Genomic DNA, 26,871 nt, shown 5'->3' on the forward strand with positions numbered 1-26,871 from the left:
GAAGATGATCTGCTGGTGGTTCGCCATGTTGCTTGGCATTGGAGGGTTTAGTGCCTTCATCGGTGTAGCAGATCTGATACAGTGCTCCCTCCAGCTGAGCCTTGATGGGTGCATTGCCAGACCACAAGAGAGACCAGCAGCCTGAAAGAGGAGGTTTGCAGATAGGAGGGCACAGGAGCTCAAGGCTGTGCTTTCTAGTGCGTGTGTTGTTTGCCTTACATGTCGTATGAATACCGGGCAGACCATATTATTTGCAGTTCCTTGGATGTATAAATTTGAGCGGTCAGTACACCTCCTAAACTAAGCTAGCCCAGGACGCGAAGCCAGTCGGACAAGTGTAAGGATGGTAAATCATCAGGCAATGAGGAATATGATCTACTTCTTCAAATGACTAATAGGTTGGCCCTCTAGCTAGTCATAAGCTAATCATAACCATAAGCTAACTTTAACTCTACTTCGACTTCTGAGGACTCTGGCCCCGCAAAGGATGTTATAGTCGCCTGGGAGGAACTATAAAACAAGCTTTGGCAAATCCAATAGTTTTTGCATTTAACTGGAGTGTCCCATATTGGCTTTGCCAATGCTTTTGATTGGGTTTTCAGGAACCAACGGCCACAAAGTGCTACAACGCTGCTCACTGCCGTTTGTGCGCTACTCCACACGTTATTTATAGATTTTTTTATGTTATCAATCTGACTTGGCTGTTAGCTATGTTGAAACGGGAAAGAAAGAGAAAATCTTAAAGGGCCCTGTTTCCGTCACAGCTTAGGGGTCCATTTTGATATTGGTATTTTTACTTTACCATTCCAACATGGGTGACACCCATATAAGAAAGCTACATTTAAATAAATAAACTGCACAGGAGTGCAAAAAGGAGAGTGGGTGACCTAGTAGCACGTTAAATCTGCGAGGTATTTCCAAAACAAATATTTAAATAATGGGAAGCGAAACGGGTATGGCCAGCTTTACTGAGAAGAAATGGACGTGCACACAGAGAGAGGCTGTTGGGGGTTTTATGAAATATAGAGAAAGCTCAGGACAGGAACTCTCCTGATAATTAAGAAAATAAATAAAAATAGAAATTCTGTGAACCACTTTTCAGTGATCACATCTGCGATATGCCAAGCACTGAAACCAAAGATAAAAAAATGATCCTATCCAAGATTTTGTATGTCCTGCAGAACTATTACTTTGCCCCACCCTGTGACGATCTCAGTCCCTGACATCTGTGCTGAGAACCTTTTCATGCGATAAGGGCCATCCTAGGATCTACTTGGCGAAATGCTGCCAATCAACGTACTACAGTGGCCTTGTCATGATTGGTCAGACGTCATGGTATAGAGAGGCCCACTTGATAGTAGTGAACGATTGGATCCACCCTGCAACAATGGAAACATTGATAGATCCTGCTTACATAGTGGAGTTATTGGTTTCTAGGGGAGGTTAACCCCACAGATCTACAACCTGCAACATGTGTAGTTGATGAAACTTGGCAAGCCTCAAATAGACAGATCGGGTTGGCTCACAGAGAAGACTTCAGTGTGGATGGGCACCACTCTTTCAGAGGTGGCGGGTTTAGAGGCTTTCCCATATGGGATCGTCTCAGCATTTCAGGCTTAGGTGATGTGTCCAGAGATAGGCACCGGAGAACGTTTGCAGAGATAAGGAGGAACAGGGTCTGGTTCAGACCCAGTTTTATAAGTACCTCCTCCTCTGGATGCACTGACAACATATATAACTAACACAGATGAGATCACAGTCCCCTGGAGGCGAACATGGAGATGGCCACCCTCCCCTCAAAAGGGAAAGTATTCCACGTTTACAAATCGCTTGTAATTAACTCAATTGGGTTACATTGCCTAGAAGTAACTCCTTCCAGAAAGCGGAGTAAGCGATCAATGCATTTGAACTTTACTAATCTTATGGCTGTTTTTAAATTACCCCGTTCTATATATTAAGTGTGCCTCATAGTGCTACTTCCAAACGATCTCACTTATATTTAGATCGATTTTAACAAATTTTAAAACAGATGTCAGGTAATATCCTTGTAACCACCATGTGCGGGTTTGGACTATCATATTGCACTATCCTTTTGATTTGGCTTGTGTCTGATATACATGAAACGTTGGAATCTGTATCTTTTATGGTTTTTTAAATCGGATAAAGATTGAATGATGAAACTCACCTGTGAAGCTCAACAAATTCAGGCCTGGGAATCGGATATAGGCCCTTTTCAACAATGAAGAATGGATGTGCGCTCTCAGGACTCCACGTAAAGCATCAATCACAAACAGACTTTGCATCATACAGGTGAAATACCCCCATAGGGTGTACCTGGATCCCGAACGTCCTTGGCTCTTCCAGGAGGGTCCGGATCTGGAATGCCTACGCCGCAGAACCGCAGCTAGAGATTTTATACAAACTGTGTGGGAATGCCCGGCTCTGGAGTCCTTTTAATCAGAAGCCTTTTAGACACTCCAGTCCATTGTGGGAAGGCCAGTAAAATGGCGCCCAAAATTGGCTTTACTTAAAGAGTTGGAAGACAAGGACTACACAAAGGCAAATAAGTTATATTTGAGAATCTGCTTTACAGTAGGGAAAAGAGACATTGCCCAAAACTGGAGAAATCAAATGCCTCCAACTGCCTTGGTGAGGAAACGGGGCATTGACAGATATTGAATCCTTTAACTTCCAATATATGAGGTCTTCCCCGAAAGCATGCATATGTATGGAACAAATGGGTTATCTATTAGACAGACAAACTCTGTATCTCAGACTGGAGGGGATAAGCTTCCTGCCTCCGCTTAAGCAGGCATTGGGTCACTGGCCATACATATATATTTGCTTTTCTTCTTAACCCATGGGACTTGAGCATTCAATGAACTGTAGAACTGCAATGCAAATTCAATTTAAAATAATAATGCTTTTTTCTTGCATACATGTTTTGTTTACTGGCAATTGTAAAATCTAAATAAAGATATTTCCTTTAAAAAACAAAATGCTGATGGACAACTGTGTCAGCGAATACATAAAGCCAACTGAATCAAAATAGCAAAATTGCCTGAAAGATGCCTTACGGGCGCCCTCTTCATTATCTGTGTTTATGTTTGTCTTTAGTGTTATGTGATGATATGGGCTCTCACCATTAGTGAGGACCTAAAAAGACAAATTAGTTTACCCATACCAATCTTCCAATTCCACTCAGATCTGAATGTCACGGGCAATGTTGAGATCTCTGTCTCTTGACACAGGTCATTAGCCTTTTAAGATTGCAGAACAGTCTCAGCCTGTCCCAGTCCTCTCCTTGGTGGTCTTTGATGATTTGACCCTGCTCAGCCATATATTCTCCCTTTCATATTCGGATCCTAGTCCCCATTCATCAGTCAGGCAGAAGAGTATAATGGTATGATGGCATTTTGGCACATTTGAGGCCGCGCAGGTTTGATTGCTTGTGTTTAGTCACACATGACAAGGCATAGGGGATTTCCCTGTAAACACCCAACTCTTCCTCCTAGTCACTAACTCCCTCTTACTGTCCACTACTCCCTGACAATCTCCTGCTGTTTGTTTGTTCTCCACCAGTTTGTCAATATCCCTACACCTACCGACCACCATCACTGTCCACCTACCTACCTATCAAAATCCCAGCCTGCCAGTATCACTCATCCTGCTTCTCGTTGCAGCTATCTGCACTATCACCTCACTGCTTCCTCCCCTCTGGAAATACTTGGTGAAATGTTTGCTCCCCAGACACCACAGCACTTGCCCTTCCATGTATCTCTGTTACCTAATGCTGATGTCTTAATGTTTATAACTCGACTAGCTGTGGCAGGCTGTCTGAAAGCCTTAGTCTATTTGATCTGGAATCATGCAGATTGTCTCCTGACTCATTCATATTATCTTTAGGCATGACCTGCGCCTGCCTGTGCTCCTTGAAAATGAAGGACTGAATTCAATTGCTAGGAAGCATCAAAAAACACCTGCAAATATATCCATTCGCTATCTCCTGCAGCGCGGTGTCGTCCCCATTTTCAAGAGTTTCAACCCAGATCACATCTCCGAGAACCTGGAGGTAAGATGGAAACATCAATGCTTCTTTAAGTTTATTTGTTGATTTCAAGTCATGCCTAATGTTATATATAGCTGTTTCTTGCTCCTGTAGCAATAATTATACAGTTCAACATATCAACGCTTGACAACAATAAGGAAAGAAAAAGATAACAAGCATTGACAAAGTCACTGGGTCTCGGCTGTACTATATTGTGAAATCTTTTCTTGTCTCAGGATCCTCTCCAACAGAAAATAACTATTTTTACGGAAGTGAGTCCGCCGATATCATAGTGAGAGCCTGAGTGTCTGTACCAAATTTTGATTCAAATTTTTTTTTTAATTCGCATTCTTATGGAAAAACGAAACAGGTTTCACCTGAGAAAACTAATTCACAACTTCTCACCTCGAATTTCAAAACGCAGGGCACCTCAGAGATGGGCACCTCCGATGGGTAATGTTAGAATAAGGGGGAACATATAGCTGAATCAGTGTACAGTTATGCTAAGGCAAGCGAACATGTTTAGAATGTCCACAAATACCAACATATAAGAAAGGAGTAGGTTTACCCTCATATGACTGAAGTTGTTTGATTCCCTGTGCTTACACTGGGGGCCATCTTCACAACTAAAGCCTCCTGGTTGTACTTATGAACAGATTTCTTTCTCTCCTATACCGACCTTCTTTGAACATAACAGTTTATTACCCTGCCCTCTGACGGGAAGGTTACATATTTAGGTTTTTAGAATGTTCATAGTCAGTAAGATATATGTTATATGTTTAATCTATTTTATCTGGCAGGTTTTTGACTTCAGCCTCACCCCAGAAGACATGAAAGCCCTTGATGAACTCAATAGAGACATCCGCTACTTTACACTGAAGGTGTAAGTCACTTTTTGACTATGTGTTAATAGTCTTGTAATGTTTCCTATGAAGGTGAAAAGGAGGAGAAAGAGCTGTAGAGACTTAGAGGCTGCTATGGAGAGGGGCAGAATGATGGCACCCCCTGACTGACTCCCTTTGTATTCACCAACACTAGTTAGAGGGCGTCAGAAGTTGCGGTTCACCTTGGTGAAGCTGATTTACACTACAGTGAGAGTATGGGGGGGAAGCTTGCATCTTCCTCCACAAAGGCTCAGAGTTGATCCCGTCCAGGCAACAGATATAAATAGGAAACTGGCATGGTTTTATACTGCATACCTGCTATTGAATCCACTTTTCAGTCTATGTCTTTCACTAACTCGGGTCCCCTGACGGAGATCTAGCAGTTACTCTTGCACACTTTCGTCTGCTCTGCATATCGCCCTTGTTCCCAAAATGAATGGATCGTGTAGTTGAAAAGCCTCGTTGAACCTCTGGCTTAGTCACCAATCCCACATCTGCCACTATGAACAGCCCAGGCACCACAGACACACACTGCTGGGAACCGTAGTACTGTCTTGCAACTGTCAAATGCCCATCTTCGTCATAGGTTGACAGTCGCACGGCAGCCATCTTGGAAATGAATGTATTACAAACAGATTACATTTTTGCAGCGGGTAAAACACGTAAGCTTCTAGTCACACTAAAACATCTGGGTGAGCTGGGGGCAGTGAGAGGGGGAAGGCCAGACGCTCTTATTTACAAACGCGATACTCAATTTTATGGCGGTAGTTCTCACCAGAAAATCACATTGATTCCAAAGATTGAAGGAGGTTACTTAATAGCCCTCTTGTGTAAAGTAAATTAACTATTGTTGAGATCTTAAAAAGCACACTGTAGAGCACCGTGTATTTGTAGCAACAATAAGCTGGACTATGTTGTAAATAAATATCATACAAATCCAAAGAGTAGTATGATGAAAAATTGTTCAGTACAATATCTGATCACATTGTGAATAAAGGAAGATAATGAGTTTAGTTAAGAGAGGCTGTTATCCTGGGGTAGCGGGCGATTACTAACTATGCCCTCAGTGCAGGTTGGACAGATACAAGTGAGGTATTTACCTTAAGTGGTAATTACCTCTAGTTCTGAGTTTTTAACTTGAAAATGAGCCATAACATGTATAATTAGATTTTAACACTCTGAATTTTGCGAGTTTGGCCTTTGTTCAGTGTCTTTTCCCCAATAAAATTTTGGCAGGTTTGACTTGTGGGAATCTATCGAGGAAGACCCACAAGGGTGTGATAAGGGGAACAACCTTTACAACGCAACTTTTACAACGCACTACACTTACAACGCATTTTTTACAACGCAAAATCCATTACAACGCACTACACTTACAACGCATGACACTACAACGCATTTTTAAAAACTACCTTTACAACGCATTCCATACAACGCCTACCATTACAACGCATAATATTACACTACACTATCCAACACTTACCCTACTGTTGCACCCCCTGGAGTTTGAATAGCAATTTTTACCCCTATACTATCCAACACTTACCCTACTGTTGCACCCCCTGGAGTTAGAATAGCAATTTTTACCCCTATACTATCCAACACTTACCCTACTGTTGCACCCCCTGGAGTTAGAATAGTAATTTTTACCCCTATACTATCCAACACTTACCCTACTGTTGCACCCCCTGGAGTTAGAATAGCAATTTTTACCCCTATACTATCCAACACTTACCCTACTGTTGCACCCCCTGGAGTTAGAATAGTAATTTTTACCCCTATACTATCCAACACTTACCCTACTGTTGCACCCCCTGGAGTTAGAATAGTAATTTTTACCCCTATACTATCCAACACTTACCCTACTGTTGCACCCCCTGGAGTTAGAATAGTAATTTTTACCCCTATACTATCCAACACTTACCCTACTGTTGCACCCCCTGGAGTTAGAATAGCAATTTTTACCCCTATACTATCCAACACTTACCCTACTGTTGCACCCCCTGGAGTTAGAATAGTAATTTTTACCCCTATACTATCCAACACTTACCCTACTGTTGCACCCCCTGGAGTTAGAATAGTAATTTTTACACCTATACTATCCAACACTTACCCTACTGTTGCACCCCCTGGAGTTAGAATAGTAATTTTTACCCCTATACTATCCAACACTTACCCTACTGTTGCACCCCCTGGAGTTAGAATAACAATTTTTACCCCTATACTATCCAACACTTACCCTACTGTTGCACCCCCTGGAGTTAGAATAGTAATTTTTACCCCTATACTATCCAACACTTACCCTACTGTTGCACCCCCTGGAGTTAGAATAGTAATTTTTTCCCCTATACTATCCAACACTTACCCTACTGTTGCACCCCCCTGGAGTTAGAATAGTAATTTTTACCCCTATACTATCCAACACTTACCCTACTGTTGCACCCCCTGGAGTTAGAATAGTAATTTTTACCCCTATACTATCCAACACTTACCCTACTGTTGCACCCCCTGGAGTTAGAAAAGTAATTTTTACCCCTATACTATCTAATACTTACCTTAAATGCAATTTAATATTATGCGTTGTAATGGTATGCGTTGTAAAGGTAGTTTGTAAAAATGCGTTGTAGTGTCATGCGTTGTAAGTGTAGTGCGTTGTAATGGATTTTGCGTTGTAAAAAATGTGTTGTAAGTGCATGCGTTGTAAAAGTGTGCGTTGTAACGACATACATCCGTGTGATAATTATCACATAACTCGCAGTCCTGATCCCTGCACAAACTCTTGTTTGCACAGATATATGAACGTTTCCCTTACATTGTAGTGAGGGTGTAGTGTGGGATAAGTGAGATAGGTTCTTTTCTGCATGTAGAAAGCAGAGGAATCTTCCCAAGTTGAAGGAATTCATAGCTTTGCTTGAAGTCTGGAGGAACAAACACAGCTTGATTACTTTTTAGGTTTTGCCTCCAAAGGGCTTGAGCTGTGCTTGTGAAATCCCTTGAATTTAATTTATCTTAAAAGGGGGCTCTGCCGCGATCGACACCTTAGCCTCCATATGCTGGGCTCTGTAAAACAAACTGTAGCTCTATATTGGAAGAAAGCAGAAACGCCTTCTATAAACGTGTGGTTTGCCCGCCTATGGCATGTGGTGGCGATGAAGTTACTCACGGCGCGTCTTCAATTCCGAGATACCAAGTCCGGGAAGCTCTGGAAGCCCTTGGTGGATCACCTGGGGTGACTGGAACATGTTAGGCTACAACCTCCACGGCTCCGGGCCTTGAAGTTGTTTGATGATGTAGTACAACCGACGGATCCAGGGGGTTTTTGGAGACCTACAGACGGTTTGCAATGCATACCACTTGCAGCCACTCTCCCCGAGTTGGGAACCCCGATTCTGGAGGATTAAACTCACGACCTTCACCGGATAGCGACAATGAGACCCACAATCCCTTCCCCCCGCCACACTTGTTTCCTTTATTCCTGTGCCCCCTTCTCTCTTTTTCCTAGCCCTTACCCCTTCCCAGTTGGTTGGTTACCTTCTCGACAGCTTTTGATACAGGAAGTATAGCGGATAGCTTCAACACTGCCATAGCGAAACAATGCTGGAATGCCCAACTGCCTGTATGCACGCTAGCATGACCCGCCTGCTAGATGTTGAGTCGCGCAATGCCCTGCATAGCACTGTGGATCGCTACTATGCCTGTACTGAACGAACCCCTCGTCAATGTAAACCATTCGAGGATGCACCCGCTGAGGAGCACGATAGGGGCATAGTAAAAGGACCATTTCGGCGCTGACCACATGGGCAGACGTCGTTAGTTGGGACGCATTGTTCAATAGGGCTGTATTATAAACCCTCTAAGGTTGAATGCTCTCAAGTGCAGCTAACTAGCAGTGAGTAATGTTTAGGACTCAAGATAATACTTCAGAGTTCTGTAAGACGAGGGGATCTAGGCCCTGTAGGGTATGTTTGGCGATGCTGAGTATGTTAAAGTAAGCCTGGCAATGTTGCAACTGTTTCAACGTGTCTGCAAGGCGTGTAGATTACACGGGGCATAGCGTATACAGGGCGGGAGAACTCGTTAATTGGAAATTATATTGGTGCATGTCCCTTGGGTTTTGGAGGGACCTCATGGTTGTAAGCTTACCCTTGGACTCCTAAGACTTTCACTGCCGGCCTCCATGGTTGTAGGCAAACAAAGCTGTGTATTGGTAATGGAAGGACCTTTAAACATTAATAAAAGGTTGGTTATAAAAAAATAAATAAAAAAAAGGGGGCTCTTATCAATTCCCATGCCGAATTACTGTGTTCATGGGCTTTTGTGTGGAACTTTTTTTTTTTATTTCCCCTGGCTGCCCGCATTTATGATACTTCTACTAAAGCTGTTCACACTGTTTAAGCCCCATTCACTGTCAAGATAAAATCTCTTCCCACTGAAAAGGCAGACAGCTTCTAACAGTATGGTGGAATGCTTACTTTTTTTTTTTACCTGCTTGTGTAAAGCAGATGCTTTAGCCTTAGAACATTTGTGGCATTTCCTTTTCATGCCTCAGTACCTTTCTTTGCACTTTGTAGGCATTATCGGATTGATTTTTTCAACCTAATTTCTTTGGTCATTATGATCAAGTTCTGAATGTTGTAAAAAACATTGTACATTAAAAATAAAGTAAATATACAAGAGCTATGCTATATTGTACTACTAAACAGGCAGCCACAAGTGCAGTTAGCTTGCAGACAACAGGGTCATGATTTGAATAGTGCAGCAGGTGCAGAAACACCGGGCCCAAACTTGTCAGAACTGCTCTAAACACATAATATTGCTATGTTTGACTACTAAAAAGGTAGTCACAAGTACAGTTACCTTGCAATTAAAAGGGACTCAAATGAATGGTGAAGCAGGTGCAGTGGCACCGGGCCAAGAGCTCTAGGGACCCCACTAAACCCAGATTATTGCTAAAATTTAAAACTAAACAGGCAGTCACAAGTGCAGTTACCTTGCAGACTACAGGATCATGATTTCAATGGTGCAGCAAGTTCAGTTACACCGGGCCCAAAGGTTGTCAGAACTCCTCTAAACACATAATATTGCTACATTTGACTACTAAAAAGGCAGTCACAAGTGCAGTTACCTTGCAGACAACAGGGTCATGAGTTCAATGGTGAAGCAGGTGCAGTGACACCAGGACCAAAAGCTTTAGGCACCCCACTAAAAACCTAAAATAGCTATATTTCACTACCAAACAGGCAGTAACAAGTGTAGTTATCTTTCAGGTTCTAGAGTCATGATTTGAACGGTGCAGCAGATGCAGTCACAACAGGCCCACAGGTTGTCAGACCTTCTCTAAACACCTAATATTGTTGTCTTAGCAATCGCTATGATCTAGGAATCCATAGTGCAATATATACAGTAGTCTCAGTAAAATTATTCTCAATCTCAATGCAAAATTCAAGATAATCATGGTGTATGTTGTTCACTGAATTTTTCAATTTAACCTCCTTTTATGTATATATATATATAAAATCAGTTAAAATTATGTATAATACAATATAAAATATTTACAAATAGAATGAATATATTTCAAAGTGCAAATTTCAGACAGAGGAATGCATTATTCATTACAACATCACAGCTTTAACCCCATCTTGTTTCGTATAATCCCTACTGCAAGCAGATATTTGGATGTAGCAAATATTACATGCGGTACTGTGTTATATTTCAGCACCCTTAGGGCATCTTGATACTTCCTGAATCCCAACTTACTGCACAACGGGCAGATCCATTTCCTCCTTGCTTGGCATATGTTGGACAAAAGAAGAGGATGTGCGCAGTATTTTCAATAAAACCTAAAGTGCATAGCGTGCAGGTTCATTCACCCTGTGTTCCCCAGTTTGCAGTGTAGCTTTTAATCTGGAGAATGTCGTATCGTAGTTTCAAGTACAGGATTCTCGCCAAATGAGACTGTATATTTTCAAGAAATTCTTCAAAGCATGGGTTGGGTTTAGCATTAAGGAATTGTGTTGTTAATCTACCCAGATTAAGGTCGCGTTGGAGTGCATTCATAATATGTGTCCAGTATGTTTGTTTCAGTATATTTTTCCAACTTGGTAGTAACTTATGTGACTCGGTCCAATATGAACAAAGGCCGAGTTCTATGAACCATTTCTTGACAAATCTAAGCCAAGGAAAAGTAATGCATCTATCAATGGCTAGGAGTTCTTTAACGCCTTTTCCATACACTGCTAATTCTGGCGTTATCCATAGCCAAATCCAATAAAGCAATGGTCGCAGTGTTGCAATTTGCCCTATACATTTTGGGGCCGATTCCGATCCTGTATTTTTTTTCCCGTACGATTCGTATCCGTATTTTTTTCCGTACGAATCGTACAAGTCACGTCCGACCCGTGAAGTATGAATCGTAGCGGGAAAAGTTGTACGAGACGGACCCGGACACTTTTCCGTACGAACCGTAAAAAGGCAGTCCGAGCGTACAAGTACGATCCGGACCGGCTTTCCGATTTACGATTCGTACGGAAAACGTCCCGTACACGGGGAATGACTTGTACAAATGCAATGTTGGTGTACGCACCGTACATAGCAATAGCGGTGTACGCACCGTACATACGCAATGCCGGTGTATGCACCGTACATAGCAATGTCGGTGTACGCACCGTACATAGCAATGTCGGTGTATGTAACGTACATACGCACTGTCGGTGTACGCACCGTACATAACAATGGCCGTGGACGCACCGTACATACGCAATGTCGGTGTACGCACCGTACATAGCTATGGCGGTGTACGCACCGTACATAGCAATGGCGGTGTACGCACCGTACCTAGCAATGGTGGTGTACGTACCGTACATAGCAATGGCGGTGTATGCACCGTACATAAGCAATGGCGGTGTACGCACCGTACATAGCAATGGCCGTGTACGCACCGTACATACACAACGTATGGGGGGTGTGTGCCTGTGCGACTCGTACCCCTGTACCGTACTGAACCACGGACACTGTAAAACAGCACAAGGAGCGTCTATTCGACTCGCACAACACCACAAAACACGTCTACAGTGCACGAAAAATGGAAATGACTGACATGGACACATCCAAACAGGCAAACAGAGGGGCAAACTCTCAACCACCCCTTATAACACACCCACCAAAAATTCAACCTGAGGCCCACCCACAAATGGACCAATAAAAGGGGCCCACACACACAAACCATGAGCCTTTGCAACAGACTCACTGCAGCTACAGAGCACACACCAACAACTGCACCCATCCACCTTAACATATACACCGTCACACAACCTCCTTCACACATACCCCCTCTACACATTCACACCCACACCGTCACATTCAGACCCACACACCCGCAACCATCCACACCCTCACCCCACACCATGCCCACAGACAAGAATCCAAAGTTCACAAGGGAGGAGATGGAGATCCTTGTCAATGAAGTCATCAGAGTCGAGCCACAGCTGTTTGGAACATTGGTCAGACAGACCAGCATAGCTGAAAAATCACGCCTGTGGCAGTGGATCGTCGATAGGGTGAATGCTGTCGCACCCATCAGAAGGACCTGGAATGAATGCCAAGCCAGGTGGTACGATCTTCGGAGGGTGGTCAAGCGCAAAATGAATGATGAATACGCACAGAGCAACATCATTGGAGGTGGTGCGCCACGCAGACCAGTACATTACCATCCCTGGGAGGAGAAGGTGATGGCCCTGCTTCCGCCGGTGGGAGTACATGGACTGCAAGGACCTCCAGAGCCTGGTGAGTACACAAACAACTTACGTAACATGGGGGTAATGGCATCCACAACCCAACTACACAAAATGCACGCAACTACCCCCAAAGCCCTCACCGGCCACAACCACAGTCAAAAATAACGCTAATGCCACTAACATGTATATGCTCCATTGAGAAAGCAAGGCCATGCTATGTCCCATGCTACATGAAGCAGCAACCCAAGAATGGATGTCCCGTATGCTGGGAGGGTGGGTGGCACAAAACACATTGTTGAACTCCAAATCAGACATAATTGCCCTCATCCCATATGGCCCAGGTACATACCCATGCACCATGCGCAATGCACAGGGATTGGGAAAGTACTGACAAGATAGCACACACTCGGCCCGGGTGTAGGCAGCACAAGGCCCTCCTGTGACCAGTGCAAACACAAACACCAAGACAACAAGGTCAGATATCTTGGACAGGAACTCACACTCACTGTCATGGCAGCATGCTCCATGGGGGGACAACTACATCACCTGGGAGCCCCACTGCCAAATCACACTACACCCACCAGCAGGCCCTGACACACACACCCCTCACACAAGCAGACACCCCTGGGACAGGCAATGGATTTACACACTGTCACAATGGACATGTAACACAACAACACCAATACATAGCCAAAGAAGCATCCAAGCCAAAAATCTACATGTCAAAGACTCAGGAGAACATATCAATCTGTCCCCCGCAACATACCCATCCACAAGTGAACATTGAGGAGAATGCTAGGCACATAAAACTACCTGGAGGAACAGTGCCAACTTGAATGTGTATGATACATGCATGTTGCATGAAACAGCATTAACATTGTCTGTCTCTCACACACAGGGCAACGTGATGAATCTACCCCCAACAATGGGGGTGAAGATTCACAGTCCCTGGCCCGGGAGGAACCTGATCCCACCGGCAGCGACGCCTCTCAACATTCCACGGATGACCCTGACCGACCTGGACCCTCTGGTGTGCAAGCCCCTGCAGAACCTGGTTCAGGACCATCTGTGCCAACCACCACCCCCATTCCTGCCACATCCCAGGAGACACCGAGGAGCCCTGCCCGCAGTGAACAACTGAGCCAGTCTGACCAGGAGGGACAAGGAGCGCGGGGCACCCAGGATGAGGCAGACAACACTGCCACTGCCATCCCTCAGGGGTCCCGTAGACCCGATATGCCCACAACGGCAGGCCAGGCTTGTGTGCGCAGGGGTGGTGGGAGTGGAGGCAGGCGGAGGCGAGAACCTGACCAGCCAGCTGAAGGGACCGGAATGTCACACATACACAATATCATGGAGGCATACCGGCGTGACACCAGGGAGTTCAGCCAGGTAGTGCTGACCCTCACAGAGATCAAGAACCAGCAGGCCGAGCAACACGCCAGTCAACAAGAACACCAAGGACGGATGGAGGCAAGACAGGCTGAGCTCCTGGCGGTGCAAAGGGACATAAGCCATTCACTCCATCGGATCCCCGACAACATGGGCAACCCTCCCTGTGCCACCAGGCGAAGACCACCACCAGCCACAGGGAGGGAGTAGGAAGAGGAGGAGGATTCATCCGACGGAGCGTCCCAAGCATCGTCAAGGCCTGCATCTGAGGGTCCCCGGAGGAAGGTGGGTCGTCCATGGAAAAGAACGTGAGAGGCAGCGGACCATCCACATCTCCCAGGTCACCTGGCCTGGCACCTGGCCTTCATGTGCGACAGCATCACCTCATTGACTGACATCATCTGCCACATGAACCTGCTGGTCACAGTCTGACTAATGATGCCAAACACTGTGGTCTGGACTCTGATGACTTCAAATGGCAAGGATCCCATCTCCCCCTGTGAACTTTGGATTCTATAGTCCCTGCATTGCACCTTTTCCAGTGCACAAATCACGCCACAGACCTATAAATAAATAATTAATACGTGAAATTCGATGTTGCAGTCATTTAGCATGAGTCCACAACATACGTGTGGGGATATGTCAAAGTATGCCTGAGTGTGGAATTAACTCCAGCCATCCATATACTTGGATCTGAGTCCGGTCGAGGACACACATGTGTCTCAATGTATCACCAAATACAGACATGGAGCCCAATACTCTCCCGTGATGGCCTCAAGCTGCTGACGGGGGGCTTGCAATACTGTTCAGACAGACCAATTTGGAAGAGTATCATGAAGGTGTAGAGGTCATGGGTCATGGGTCATGTTGATGTGCCTGGGGAGGGAGTCCCAGGTCTGTGTGGCAAGGTGGGAGAACTATCTCCTGCATGCAGTGTTTATGTGGATGTGATGAATGGTGGCCAGGGCAAGGTGGGCCGCACGGAGTTGGGCCAACAAGGTGTTGGATGACAAACGTCCAAGGTTTGTTTTCGGTCTGGGGTTGTGGACTGCCTCCTGAGTGTGGTTGAGGAGTCTGAAGGTGATCCTGCAGCAGACAGTGAGCCATTCTAGCTATCTCAGGTGGACGGTGATGTCGCTGGGGCTGGGGATGTTGAAGATGAGGTGTGCGGATGCACCCTGGATGTGGACAACTTCTCCTGCAGTTTTGCTGTTCTACGTAGAGGCCGGTGCTGTAGTTGAGCCGGCTGCTGTCGTTGACCTGGGGGACGGTCTGTCTTGCCTTGTAGTGGATCTGTGGATCATTTGCAGCATACGGAGGGTGTTGCAGCATGAGGTACAGATGGTGGTGAGTTGCATGGTAATTGTCAGCGATGGGTCCATGATGAACACCAGCTTGCGTGCGTGGCCACTGGGTGCTGGTGCGGTGCCCAGACCAGTGGGACACAAGGAGTTGACACAGCCGTAAGGGGACAATCCTCAGATGATGACCTCAGTCCTGTCCAAGTCAAGCCTCAGGTGGCTGATGTTCAGCCATTCGTCAACGGATCTCATGCCTTCTTGAAGTTTGGATCTGGCATTGGCTAGCTCTTTGGTGAGTTTGAGGAGCAGCTGGGTGTCAATGGCATACGAGATGATGATGAGGTCGTGTGCGCATGTGATGGTGGAGAGGGGGGTCATGGAGACATTGAAGATCGTCACGCTGAGAGAAGAGCCCTGGGGCATGTGCCACATGAACCCAGTGTACTACATGCTGCAGGGTGAAGGCAGACTCACTGGGCCTTGCTGGTGAGCTACTTTCTGATTTAATCCTGGGCCCTCCTCTGGATAACAGTGTTGGAGATGTGTGAGCTGACAGTGTGGTAGCACATGGTGTACAATGCCATTGAGAGCTCAAGGTGGGTGGGCTCACCATTGTTGATCAGGGCAAAGTTGTTGTTGGTGGTGGCAATAATGACGGTTGCAGTGGTGTGATTACTGTGGAATATGTTCTGGTGCCGGTTGCCTGGAGCTGGTTGCGTGGAGGAAATATGTCAGTTGCTTGTTGAGTGTCTTCCGGATGACATTTGCTGGGTAGGGAAGCAGGGTGATGTACCAGGAGATCCTGCGGTACTGCCGTCCGTTGTTTAAGAAGGGCCTGGGTCTCTGCATGCCTCCAGCACCCATGGAATGTGGCCAACTCAAAGTAGACATTCAGGACGCGTTGGACGTGGGCTTCAAGGATGGGGAATGATGTGGTTGAGATGTTGTGTGGGAAGGGGTGTGATGGAGAGCCAGAGTGGATGGTGCACATGAGCCAGGTGGTGTACTTGCTGCTGACGGGAGTCCAGAATCTGAGGGGGGGGTTTCCTGCGGATAATAGTGCTGTCTGCCTCTGTGTGCCAAGGCTGTTGTGTATGGCCATGAGCTAGCAGTGGTACAAAGTTGCAAGGGATGTGATCTGCCTTGTAAGGGTGGGGTGTCTTGGATGGAGATCTGCTGTCAGTTCACTCACAATGCTGATGAGCTCCTTGATGTTGTGTGTTTTGGTGTCTCAGCACTATCTGAAGGATCTCCACTTGTCCTTGCTGATGATATGGTGATGACTGTGTGTGGTCTTTTCCAGGCCTGTAAGGTAAATGATGGCTCTTTGTGTTGCAAGGTGTGCACAAGAGTCCGGCTACGTCTGTAGGAGTCCAGTAGGTCTGCCTTGTCCCAGGTGCCTTAACTATTGCTGTGCTTCACAGGAAAGTCCGTCAATGTGGAAAGATTGTTGGATCAGTTGCTGATCCAGTGCGTGAGGTTTCAGGTTGTTGCGTTGGTGTTTTGAGTGTCCCACACAGCTTGTCTGTGGTGACTTACATCAAGTATCTTTGGGGGATCGTTAGCAGGGTGTGGGGCAGTGTGTTGCTTGTCGGAGACGTCGATTAAAATGTTGATGGACCAATGATGGATGGTGGTGTGGTTCTCCTCCAGCCAGAAGTTACTGGCCCCCAGCCACATGTAGCCTGTGGAGGTGAGGGCGCGCGTGCAGATGTACGTGTTGATGGCTTAGTGCAATTGTGGATGTAGGCCTGGATATCTGTAGATGAGTGTCACTCTGAGGGTTGCCAGGGAGTTGCTGCAAACCCGGATTTGTGACTCTGAGGGTATACTTGTGAATCAATTGCAATTCATCCTCCGGGATTGTTGGTGCCATCCCTGCGGGTGATCTTGTATCCGTCTGAGATGGCAATGAAGAAGTCGTGTGCTGAGGATGCTTATGTCCAGGTTACTGTCATGAAGGTGATGTGTGGCCCTGTTGTGTTGAGGAGGTAACAGAGTCCAATGGCGTGCTGGTGGACGGAGCGGGTGCTGAGTAGGAGGCACATGACCTGGTTGTTCTGACAGGGTCTGGTAGGCTGGGTATCGCTGTGTAGGCAGTTGGAGTTGCACACTCAGCATGCGGAGGTGTTGTGTGTGCGCTTAGGGGTTGCCTGATAGCAGGCGGATCATTGTGTGGAGGACATTGCTTTGAGGTTGGCTGCAGCATGAGCCTGTTGTGTGACGTGGGTCATGCAAAGACCAGAGGCGCACACGGTCCTGCCTTTGGCCCGGCGTTGGCGCAACAGTGGCACAGACAAGCTGCTGGTTGCATAAAGAATGGGTGAAGGGGGGGAGGGAGGAGCATTTTGGAGGCGTGTGGGTTGCAGAATCATGGCACTCGGTGAGGCGGTGCCGCAGGTGAGGCAGCAGCAGGCGGAAGGGGTGAGAAACTAGGCAAAAAGTAGCACACAAAGACAAGGAGGTCAGAAAGGCACAGTGCAACAGGTGTATGTAAAGGAAGGAGTCTCAGGTAACTCATGGGTCACTACGAGAAAATGTATGACCAACCACCAAAAATGACGGTCACAAGGTCAGGCAACAAAATGCGGAGCTGCGCACACGAGACACACCATCAGCATGTGTTCACGTCCCGTTGTGGGGAGCAACCTGCACAAATACAGACACAACCAGGGACTTCATGCTCAATAGATATTATTAGCTCCAAAGAATGGTCGGGTCGTGCACAGACCTGGCAAGTGGAAAAAAGTGAGGAATTTGTTGGGTGCCGCTGAGGTATTACTCTCATAACCCTGGGAGTGTGAAAAGACAAAGTAATTCTCATGCGTTGGCTGAACACAGGCAACGTCCCTCTGGGCACACCTCTTCGAGCGAAAGCTTAAAGCGTGTTTAAACCATCTGATCACTACATTAAATGGGAATGCAATAAATAATTGAAGTCGAAAAATGTATTGATCATTGATTTTTTCAAAGTGCTTCATGCGCTTTAGATGCAATATTGATGATATTATATATACTCCATATCATCTGGTCAACATGGTCCCAATGCATTTCGGGCCCATCTGGCCCTTCATCAGGGGAATCTAAACAAAAAAATGCATATGTGTAACTATACATTTGCAATGAGAGATTATGCCACAAATCAAAAGCCAAAAGAGGACTCTGCCAATAAATTTACAAATAGTGCCTAGATACTATGGTGTGGCCACATTGTCATGTGCTACAATAAATAAACATACTGAAAAAACGGAAAGAACGTGCCAGGTGAAGCGAGGGTGTATTACTCGAATCGCAGTGATTAGAAAACATATAACATGCATTGTCGACAGTAGAGAAAGAAAAAGACCCAAACAAAACCGTGTTCAGTGCTCAGTAAAAATGCAGGGGGGGGGGGGGGCGAGCGGAAAAAAGTTTTTGCAACAACTATGCGCCATATAAAAGATCGTGTACAAACTTCGGGTGGAAAAGTGAAACGAGCGATGCTAACAAATTCGTGAGATGTGAACTGGCGTGCAAATAACTAAACGCGCAAGTGCTCCGATTAGAACAAGCATTTACCTTGTGCTGGTAGTTCAGCGTTTCGGGCTGTTTAATACAGCGGTGCCGGTCAACGGTCTCGGATTGTGTTTGTAGCTGCTCAAAATAAGGCGCGCTTATGAAGCGGAGGGGAGCCGGTGCAGACCGGAAGTGATGTCAGGTTGTTAAACCACATAGCCATTTTACACTAACGGGAATGATCGGCGCCATGTTGTAAGTAGTGGTGAAAGAGCAATGGTGATGGGGAAAAGTCAAGATAAGTTGCGTGACCATGGTCCCGTCGTGCGTCACGAATGAAACGAGAGTGAAAAAATAACAAAAACAAGAATATAATGAAAATGAAAGATAAAAAGTATAAAAAAGGGTGGAAAGAAAAGATGCAAACATGCACATGCAAGTGTTCTAATTCATAGATAGCAAGCGAATTCCAAGCGGTCGTTGAGACCCTTCGGTTTCAGAGAGTCCAGTTTATAAATCCAGTAGTTCTCGCGTTGCAGTAGAAAGGTGTCATTGTCCCTGCCCTCCATCTTTGTCACAATTTCCAGGACCAGAAATTTCAGTTGCGAAATGTTGTGTTGTTTCTCTAAAAAATGAGTAGCCACAGTAGATTTCAAATTGCCAGTGCGTATATTGCTTTTATGCTCAAGTATACGTGTCTTGATCTTCCTTATGGTTTTGCCAACATATACCATGCCGCAAGGGCATTTTAATAGATAAATAACATTGTTGGTGTCACAAGTGGCGTTGACATGTAGTTTGATAGGAGTGCCTCTCATTGGATGTGCAACTGAATTGCCCTTAATGATACTGTTGCAGTTACTGCAGTTTAGACAAGGAACTGTTCCTCGAAACGGTGTGATGGGTGCTTCAATCCTGGGACGGATTAACTCTTGAATGTTTTTGCTCCTGGTATATGCAAACATCGGTGGATTGCTGAAGATGCCATTGAAATCAGTTTCAAAAGTCAACATTGGCCAATGTTTTCTGATTGATTGTTTGAACTTATGGCTCATTGTGGAAAACCGGGAAACCATTACCATGCGGTGCTGTTCTTTACGTGCGGTGGGTTGTAACAACCTTCCACGTGGTGTGTTGGCCACTTTTGTGATGGCGTTGGAAACAACCTCCTGAGGATACCCACGGGTAGTGAAACGATGTGCCATGGCCTGAATTTGATCTTGCGCTTCTGAATGATCTGACACAATTCTTTTCACCCGAAGTAACTGTGAGAATGGTAAATGGTTCTTCAATGCCGGTTGATGGAAACTGTTGTAATGTAACAGGTTGTTGCGGTCGGTGTTTTTCCTGAACAAAGTGGTGGTGAGTTGATTGTTACGTATTGTCAGCTGAACATCCAGATATGTTATAGATGCCTCATGAAAATTGAAGGTAAATTGAATACGGTCATTGATCTGATTTAGGTTTGCCAAGGCTGTCTTGAGAGAGTCTAATGAGCCAAACCATAAGACGAAAATGTCATCAATGTAACGCAGAAATAAGCGTGCATGTTCCTTCCATGTATCCAAACTCAAAATGAATTTACTTTCAAAAGCATGCATGAACAAATTCGCGTAGGTGGGCGCGGCACAATTGCCCATCGATGTGCCAGTGAGCTGTAGATAAAAATTGTTATTCCAGCTAAAATAACTCTGATACAGTGTGAAGGTGAGAAGTTCCATCAGGAACACCGGCTCCCCTCCGCTTCATAAGCGCGCCTTATTTTGAGCAGCTACAAACACAATCCGAGACCGTTGTATTAAACAGCCCGAAACGCTGAACTACCAGCACAAGGTAAATGCTTGTTCTAATCGGAGCACTTGCGCGTTTAGTTATTTGCACGCCAGTTCACATCTCACGAATTTGTTAGCATCGCTCGTTTCACTTTTCCGCCCGAAGTTTGTACACGATCTTTTATATGGCGCATAGTTGTTGCAAAAACTTTTTTCCGCTCGCCCCCCCCCCCCCTGCATTTTTACTGAGCACTGAACACGGTTTTGTTTGGGTCTTTTTCTTTCTCTACTGTCGACAATGCATGTTATATGTTTTCTAATCACTGCGATTCGAGTAATACACCCTCGCTTCACCTGGCACGTTCTTTCCGTTTTTTCAGTATGTTTATTTATTGTAGCACATGACAATGTGGCCACACCATAGTATCTAGGCACTATTTGTAAATTTATTGGCAGAGTCCTCTTTTGGCTTTTGTTTTGTGGCATAATCTCTCATTGCAAATGTATAGTTACACATATGCATTTTTTTGTTTAGATTCCCCTGATGAAGGGCCAGATGGGCCCGAAATGCATTGGGACCATGTTGACCAGATGATATGGAGTATATATAATATCATCAATATTGCATCTAAAGCGCATGAAGCACTTTGAAAAAATCAATGATCAATAAATTTTTCGACTTCAATTATTTATTGCATTCCCATTTAATGTAGTGATCAGATGGTTTAAACACGCTTTAAGCTATCGCTCGAAGAGGTGTGCCCAGAGGGACGTTGCCTGTGTTCAGCCAACGCATGAGAATTACAATTGATATTATTAGCCATGAAGAACTGCATGCATGTTGCCGAAGTAGACATGCACATATGCTCAATATTTGACAAGTATGCCATAGATGACGCATGCAAACTGGCAAGAGAGCTGCAGTGACAGAGATGAGGCACTTTGGATTGTGCTGAACACCTTTACTCCACATACTCACACAAATTGAAATGCATCCATGTGAACAGACTCACAGGTCAGTTGAAAGAACATGTGGGACATATGCTGGACCCCCCCTTCACGACACGGATGATGTAAATCCCAATGAACTAGCACACAAGTCAAGGGGATGAGCCAAACAAATCCTGCTGCACACGGAGAGGCTGCAATTCCCCATAGAGCCTGTTGTTGTGATGTCCCACACTATGTCCACCCGTAGCATCCGCAATGTTTCAGAGACAAGGTTTATGCACATTGATGCCTTCATCAGACTCCACACTCCACTACAGATGACTGTCAAGAAGGGTGACTATCATGTCATGGGAGTGATGCTACATGTTATATGCTCGATGGTGAGAAGACATGTATGCATGGTACCACAACATGCACAGAAGCAGTCCCCACACATTCCCAACCCGTACCACCACCAAAAAGCCTTGCTGCAATCCTTGCCCAAACTGACATTTCCACATGTCCGTGCATGGAACGCTGATTCAGCACACGTTGCAATCCTCTTGAGGAATAGCAGGAGGACAAAGATGACACGAGCAGACAACAGGTGCAAAAACCTGGGAATGACAGACACACAAGAAGTCACCTAAAACAAATCTCGCCGCACATATGACATCATCACTCGAGTGACACATCAGTACACACATCAAAGTCACTTTGCATTCAGTCAGCTGAACTCACACATTGCAACACATGCCACTCAATGCTACAAGCGTGCACACTCATACCCAGTGACTCACCATTATGAGAAGAAGTTGCGTACGAGCTGACTCTGGATATCATCATCCTCCTCCTCCTCATCACTTGCCTCGTGACCAAGCCCTGGATCCTCCATGGGTGGGTGTTGCTCCTCATCAGGATCAAGGATGAGTGGCACTGCCTTCTCAACGGCCATGTTGTGCAGCATGCAGCACACAATGAAGATTTTGCACACCTTCTCCGGTGCATATGGGAGGGACCCGCCTGCCTTGTCAAGGCACCGGAATCGGCTCGTCAGGAGGCCAAACGTCCTCTCAATCACTCGCCTGGTCTGCCCGTGTGCATTGTTGTACCTGTGATCTGGAGCTGTTCTTGGGTTGCGGAGAGGTGTCATTAGCCATGGCATGTTGGGATATCCAGAGTCCCCTACATGGAAACATCATGTAAATAAGTGGGTCAGGAGATGCCGTAAGAGCCAAAGATACCGCAACACACAGGACCAACAGAGTATACCCACCAACAAGACATGCTCGTTCATTGTGCAGCTGCGCCTCATGATGTAGGCATCGTGCGCTGATCCTGGAAAATGTGCACAGACATGGGAAATCAGCATGTTAGCAAGACACACCACAAGGGCATTTATTGAGTGGTAATGTTTACGGTTGCGATAGGCTTGCTCCTGTGCCTGTGGTGGTACCAAAGCTACATGTGTCCCATCAATGGACCCAATGACATGGGGCATCCCTCCCAGGGCATAGAAATCACCCTTCACATCTGTCAACTCCTCAGGAGTAGGAAATTTGATGAATTCATCAAGGTGCTCCAACATGGCTGCCAAAACATCACGCAGGACATGGCTGAACATAGTCTGTGACATCCCACCAACATCAGCTATGGTCAATTGAAACGTACCTGTGGCAAAAAAATGTAGAGCTGCCATCACCTTCATCTTTGGGGTCAGCGCAGTAGGATACCTGTGTCGCGGCTGGAGGTGTGGTGCCAGCCTGTCGGTCAAGTCTTCAATCAACTGTTGAGTGAATCTGTAACGTCGGATGCAGGCACGTTCCCTCATGGCAGCCAAGTCTGGCATTGTTCTCGGGACAGGCGGTGCCCTGCAAGACATTGTTAGGAATCATGAAGATTGAGAGTCTGCCAACATCAATGTCAATGAACATAGCACATGCTAAACTGCTACTACACATCAGGTAACTATGGAGTCTGGTGTGTGCAATACATCCAGGAAACATATGCCACCTTGCTGGCACTCCTACGAAAAGCCAGATACACCTGTTGATTGTCGAGTCTACATGACAGGCCCTGAAATGAGCTGGGGGCAAGTCTGAGTGAACAGCCAGAGATATCACCGGAGTGACACACATCCACATATCTGCATTGGAAGGATGTCATCTCATCCAGACAGTTGACTGCAAGGCACACGCACAGGTCACATGTGTAGGAAGGTGGATATCTGACTATGGTTACCCCCAACTTTTTGCCTAGTGTCTAGCTGGTTTTTCGACTTAGTTGGCCTGAGATCCTGCCATTCAGGGTCTCAGGCTGTCTGCTCTCTCTTTAAAATGGACTCCATGTACCCTAGGTACATAACCAATTGGTAAGGATCACCTTATTGGACCCTGTACAGTGTACCCTAGGTACCCAGGGCATAGGTGTACCCTAGGCCTCCCAGGGGCTGCAGCATGTATTATGCCACCCCTGGTCTGGCCTTCCAATCAGACACAACTGGCTGATCACTCAGCTGGGGCAAGGTCGTGTAATCACCCCTTGCTTAGATATAGTATGCCTATATCTACCCTTATATATAGACACATGTGTACCTATCAGTCACTCCTATGGCAGGCCTTAACAATCCTGGAGGCAGAGTGCTTGGTAACATGTGAGATGGTGCTCTAGCATGAGCTGAGCCTGTCTGCAGCTTTAGGAACCATGTCCTTATAGCTGTTCTATGATATAGCCTACCATATACTCTTAAAGTGCCTTATAATCTTAAACGGTTATGGTAACTATGGTTTGGCTTTATCAAAACATGTCGTGTAAGGTGTCTAACACTTTGGAATAATACCCCCATACCATTTCTGGTGATGAGGATATTATTCCTCCCTTCTAGAGGGAGAGACATGTTAAAATCCTACTTTGCTGTTTAACTCTAACCAAAGCCTCAGCATCACAAAATGGATGCTGCTGCCACAGACACAAGTCTGACCTCCTGCTGCTGGGAGTGATCCCAGCCAGGGAGGCCTGGACAATAGGTTTCCTGCTTGGGGAGGTGCTAGCACCTCCCCAGACAGCCTTTAGTGTATTGGGGCAGGGTGGGCTGAAAGGAATGAGACATGCCTGGGGCACACAAGGTGTTCCTTGCATAGTCCAGTTCAAACCGGCGCTGGGGCACTCCAGCCCCAGCTCTGGCGCGAAACTGGACAAAGGGAAGTGGGTGTAACCACCCCCTCCCAGGTCCCACCCATAAGGCGTGACCTAGCAGGTATCCCAGCCCCCCAGATTAGTATAAGAGTGGGAGTTGGGCCTCAAGACTTTAGATTATCCTGAACCTGCAAAACTGAACAGAAACTCTGGACCTTCGACATTCGACGAAAGAAGAAGACTGAAGAATCTCCCTTGTAGCCAAGGAGTGGCTACCCTGTGCAAACAGGCACCATCAAGAGACTACCCTTTGCTTTGCGACCGTTCTACAAGGAACCGACTGCAGAGCCCGACCAGAGCCTTGACTTCCAGACTTCTCCGACCCTCATCCACATCTGCAGCAGAGCTGAGATCCGTGGAGGCGACGAGCGACGTGGGACCGGCTACCTGGGAAAAGTGGCTAGTAACTTACAGCGCAGCTTCTGAGGTACCCTCGAAGTTGTGCACCGGGGATTGAGAAGCCCCAACCCCAAGCACCATCTGCACCGAAGACCAGCCCCCCACACTCCACGAGTCCTGCGTGGGGCCCTTCAGCATTTTCCTGCTTGCCGCGTCTGTCCGGTTGCTTGCCCGCTGGCTAGTGGCCTTTGTGACGACGCTCCCTGAAATCTTCTGCGCTGGTTTGGCTCCTCCAGACTGGCTCCCGCTTCTCTGCAAAGAAGAAGCACCCCAGACCTTCCTGGTCTGCACCAGAAGCAAGTCCTTTGTTCTTCGTGGGTTCCGCTTGCCAAGGCTTGGTGAGTCCTAGTCCAACTTCGACGCCGCCGACAGCAAGAGCCTTCGTGGGACAGCTCGCCTCCTGGTCCTGGTCGTCCTCGACGCTTCCTGGTCCTCCTGGCTGCAGCGACAAGCTTCACCTTCACCTGCAACTCTTCACGACATCGCCTGGTTCCTTCCTGGTTCCACGTGGTCACTGGCTAGTGACCTTGACTCTGTCCCCTCTGCTTGCAGGTTTCTTCTCTTCTTGATCCCAGCCTTGGGATCCACCGGACACTCTCCCCTGACTGCCTGTCAGCATCTTTCTTCAGGCATCCATAGGAGTCGACGACGAAAACGACGCATCTTCACCCCTATGCACCCGCAGCCTGTGGGCTAGGTAACTTGGGTACTCCGGTGCTCATCAGGATAGTGACTATCCTAGTGTCTAGTTTTCAAGTCTCAACTTCCTAGCTACTCCGGAAGTGTCCTAAATCTATCTATTTCTAAACTGTAACATTGCTATTGACTTTTACGCATTACGCGTGAGTGTTTCCACTCTGCACACGAATCCCGTGGGCCTCCCACTTCCTAACTAACGCTAGTGTAGTGTAGCCCCAGCGATTCCCTAGGCCTAGGCCAATTCTATTTCCGTGACAGTGGTTCTTATACCACTTACTTAGTATATGGTTTGCGTGGCCCCTAGGGCCTAACTGTATTACTTACCTGTGTGACTTACTGTATGCATTAATAAGACTGTGTTGTACTTACCTCTAATCTCATAAAGAGTGCTGAGGGTTTGCTTAGAATAAATACACTTTATTTTATACATATATCTGTTGTGGTGTCCTTTCATTTGGTATTCAAGGGATTATATATGGTATCACAGCTGGCTTCACATGCCATTCAGAGTTTAGCCTAAGACTGCTCTTGTCCATGCTACCACTAGGATAGCTGGTCTATAAGGTTGACTTTACAACCAATCACCATAAGGGTATTTGGACTGATATAAGGTGTACACTATAACTAGTGACATCATACATCAGGCCAACTTCTCACATTGGTGAGCAGCGGTTGGGATCTGAGCTTGCTGTTGTAATACCATTGTAATCTTGAGATACTAAATTGAAAGATCACACAGATATTGTCTAGGTACATATAACATAGATTATTATACTTAAGTCCTACTGGACTTTGTAGTTGTAGGTTGAAGGGAATAACACACCCTGACTACAACTACTAGAAAGGTTTAGTAGATACAACTAGTGTAGGTAGGTGCACACACCACACCCTCACTAGATCATGTCTCTGAGAGTAGATCAAGTAGATGCTCTCTCAGGAGGATCAGGTCTGCAAAAGACCCCCTCTAGATATGATACCTTAACATTCCAGGAGATGAGACAGTTGTGTACCTCCAGAGGAATA

The 26,871-nt window shown here is 46.2% G+C and overlaps 1 protein-coding gene across 2 annotated transcripts in view; it reads left to right on the plus strand.

Moving 5' to 3' along the window:
• LOC146854240 (aldo-keto reductase family 1 member C1-like) overlaps positions 1-26,871 on the plus strand; it is a 454,220-nt gene that overhangs the window by 396,701 nt on the left and 30,648 nt on the right. For both annotated transcript variants that reach the window (XM_085652022.1, XM_085652023.1), the window contains 2 exons: positions 3,907-4,072; positions 4,849-4,931. In XM_085652022.1, the coding sequence (XP_085508148.1) occupies positions 3,907-4,072; positions 4,849-4,931 (249 nt within the window). The remainder of the gene's footprint in view (positions 1-3,906; positions 4,073-4,848; positions 4,932-26,871) is intronic.

Source organism: Triturus cristatus, chromosome 4_1 (assembly GCF_964204655.1).
Source record: "Triturus cristatus chromosome 4_1, aTriCri1.1, whole genome shotgun sequence".
In the NCBI taxonomy this organism is placed as follows: Eukaryota; Metazoa; Chordata; class Amphibia; order Caudata; family Salamandridae; genus Triturus; species Triturus cristatus.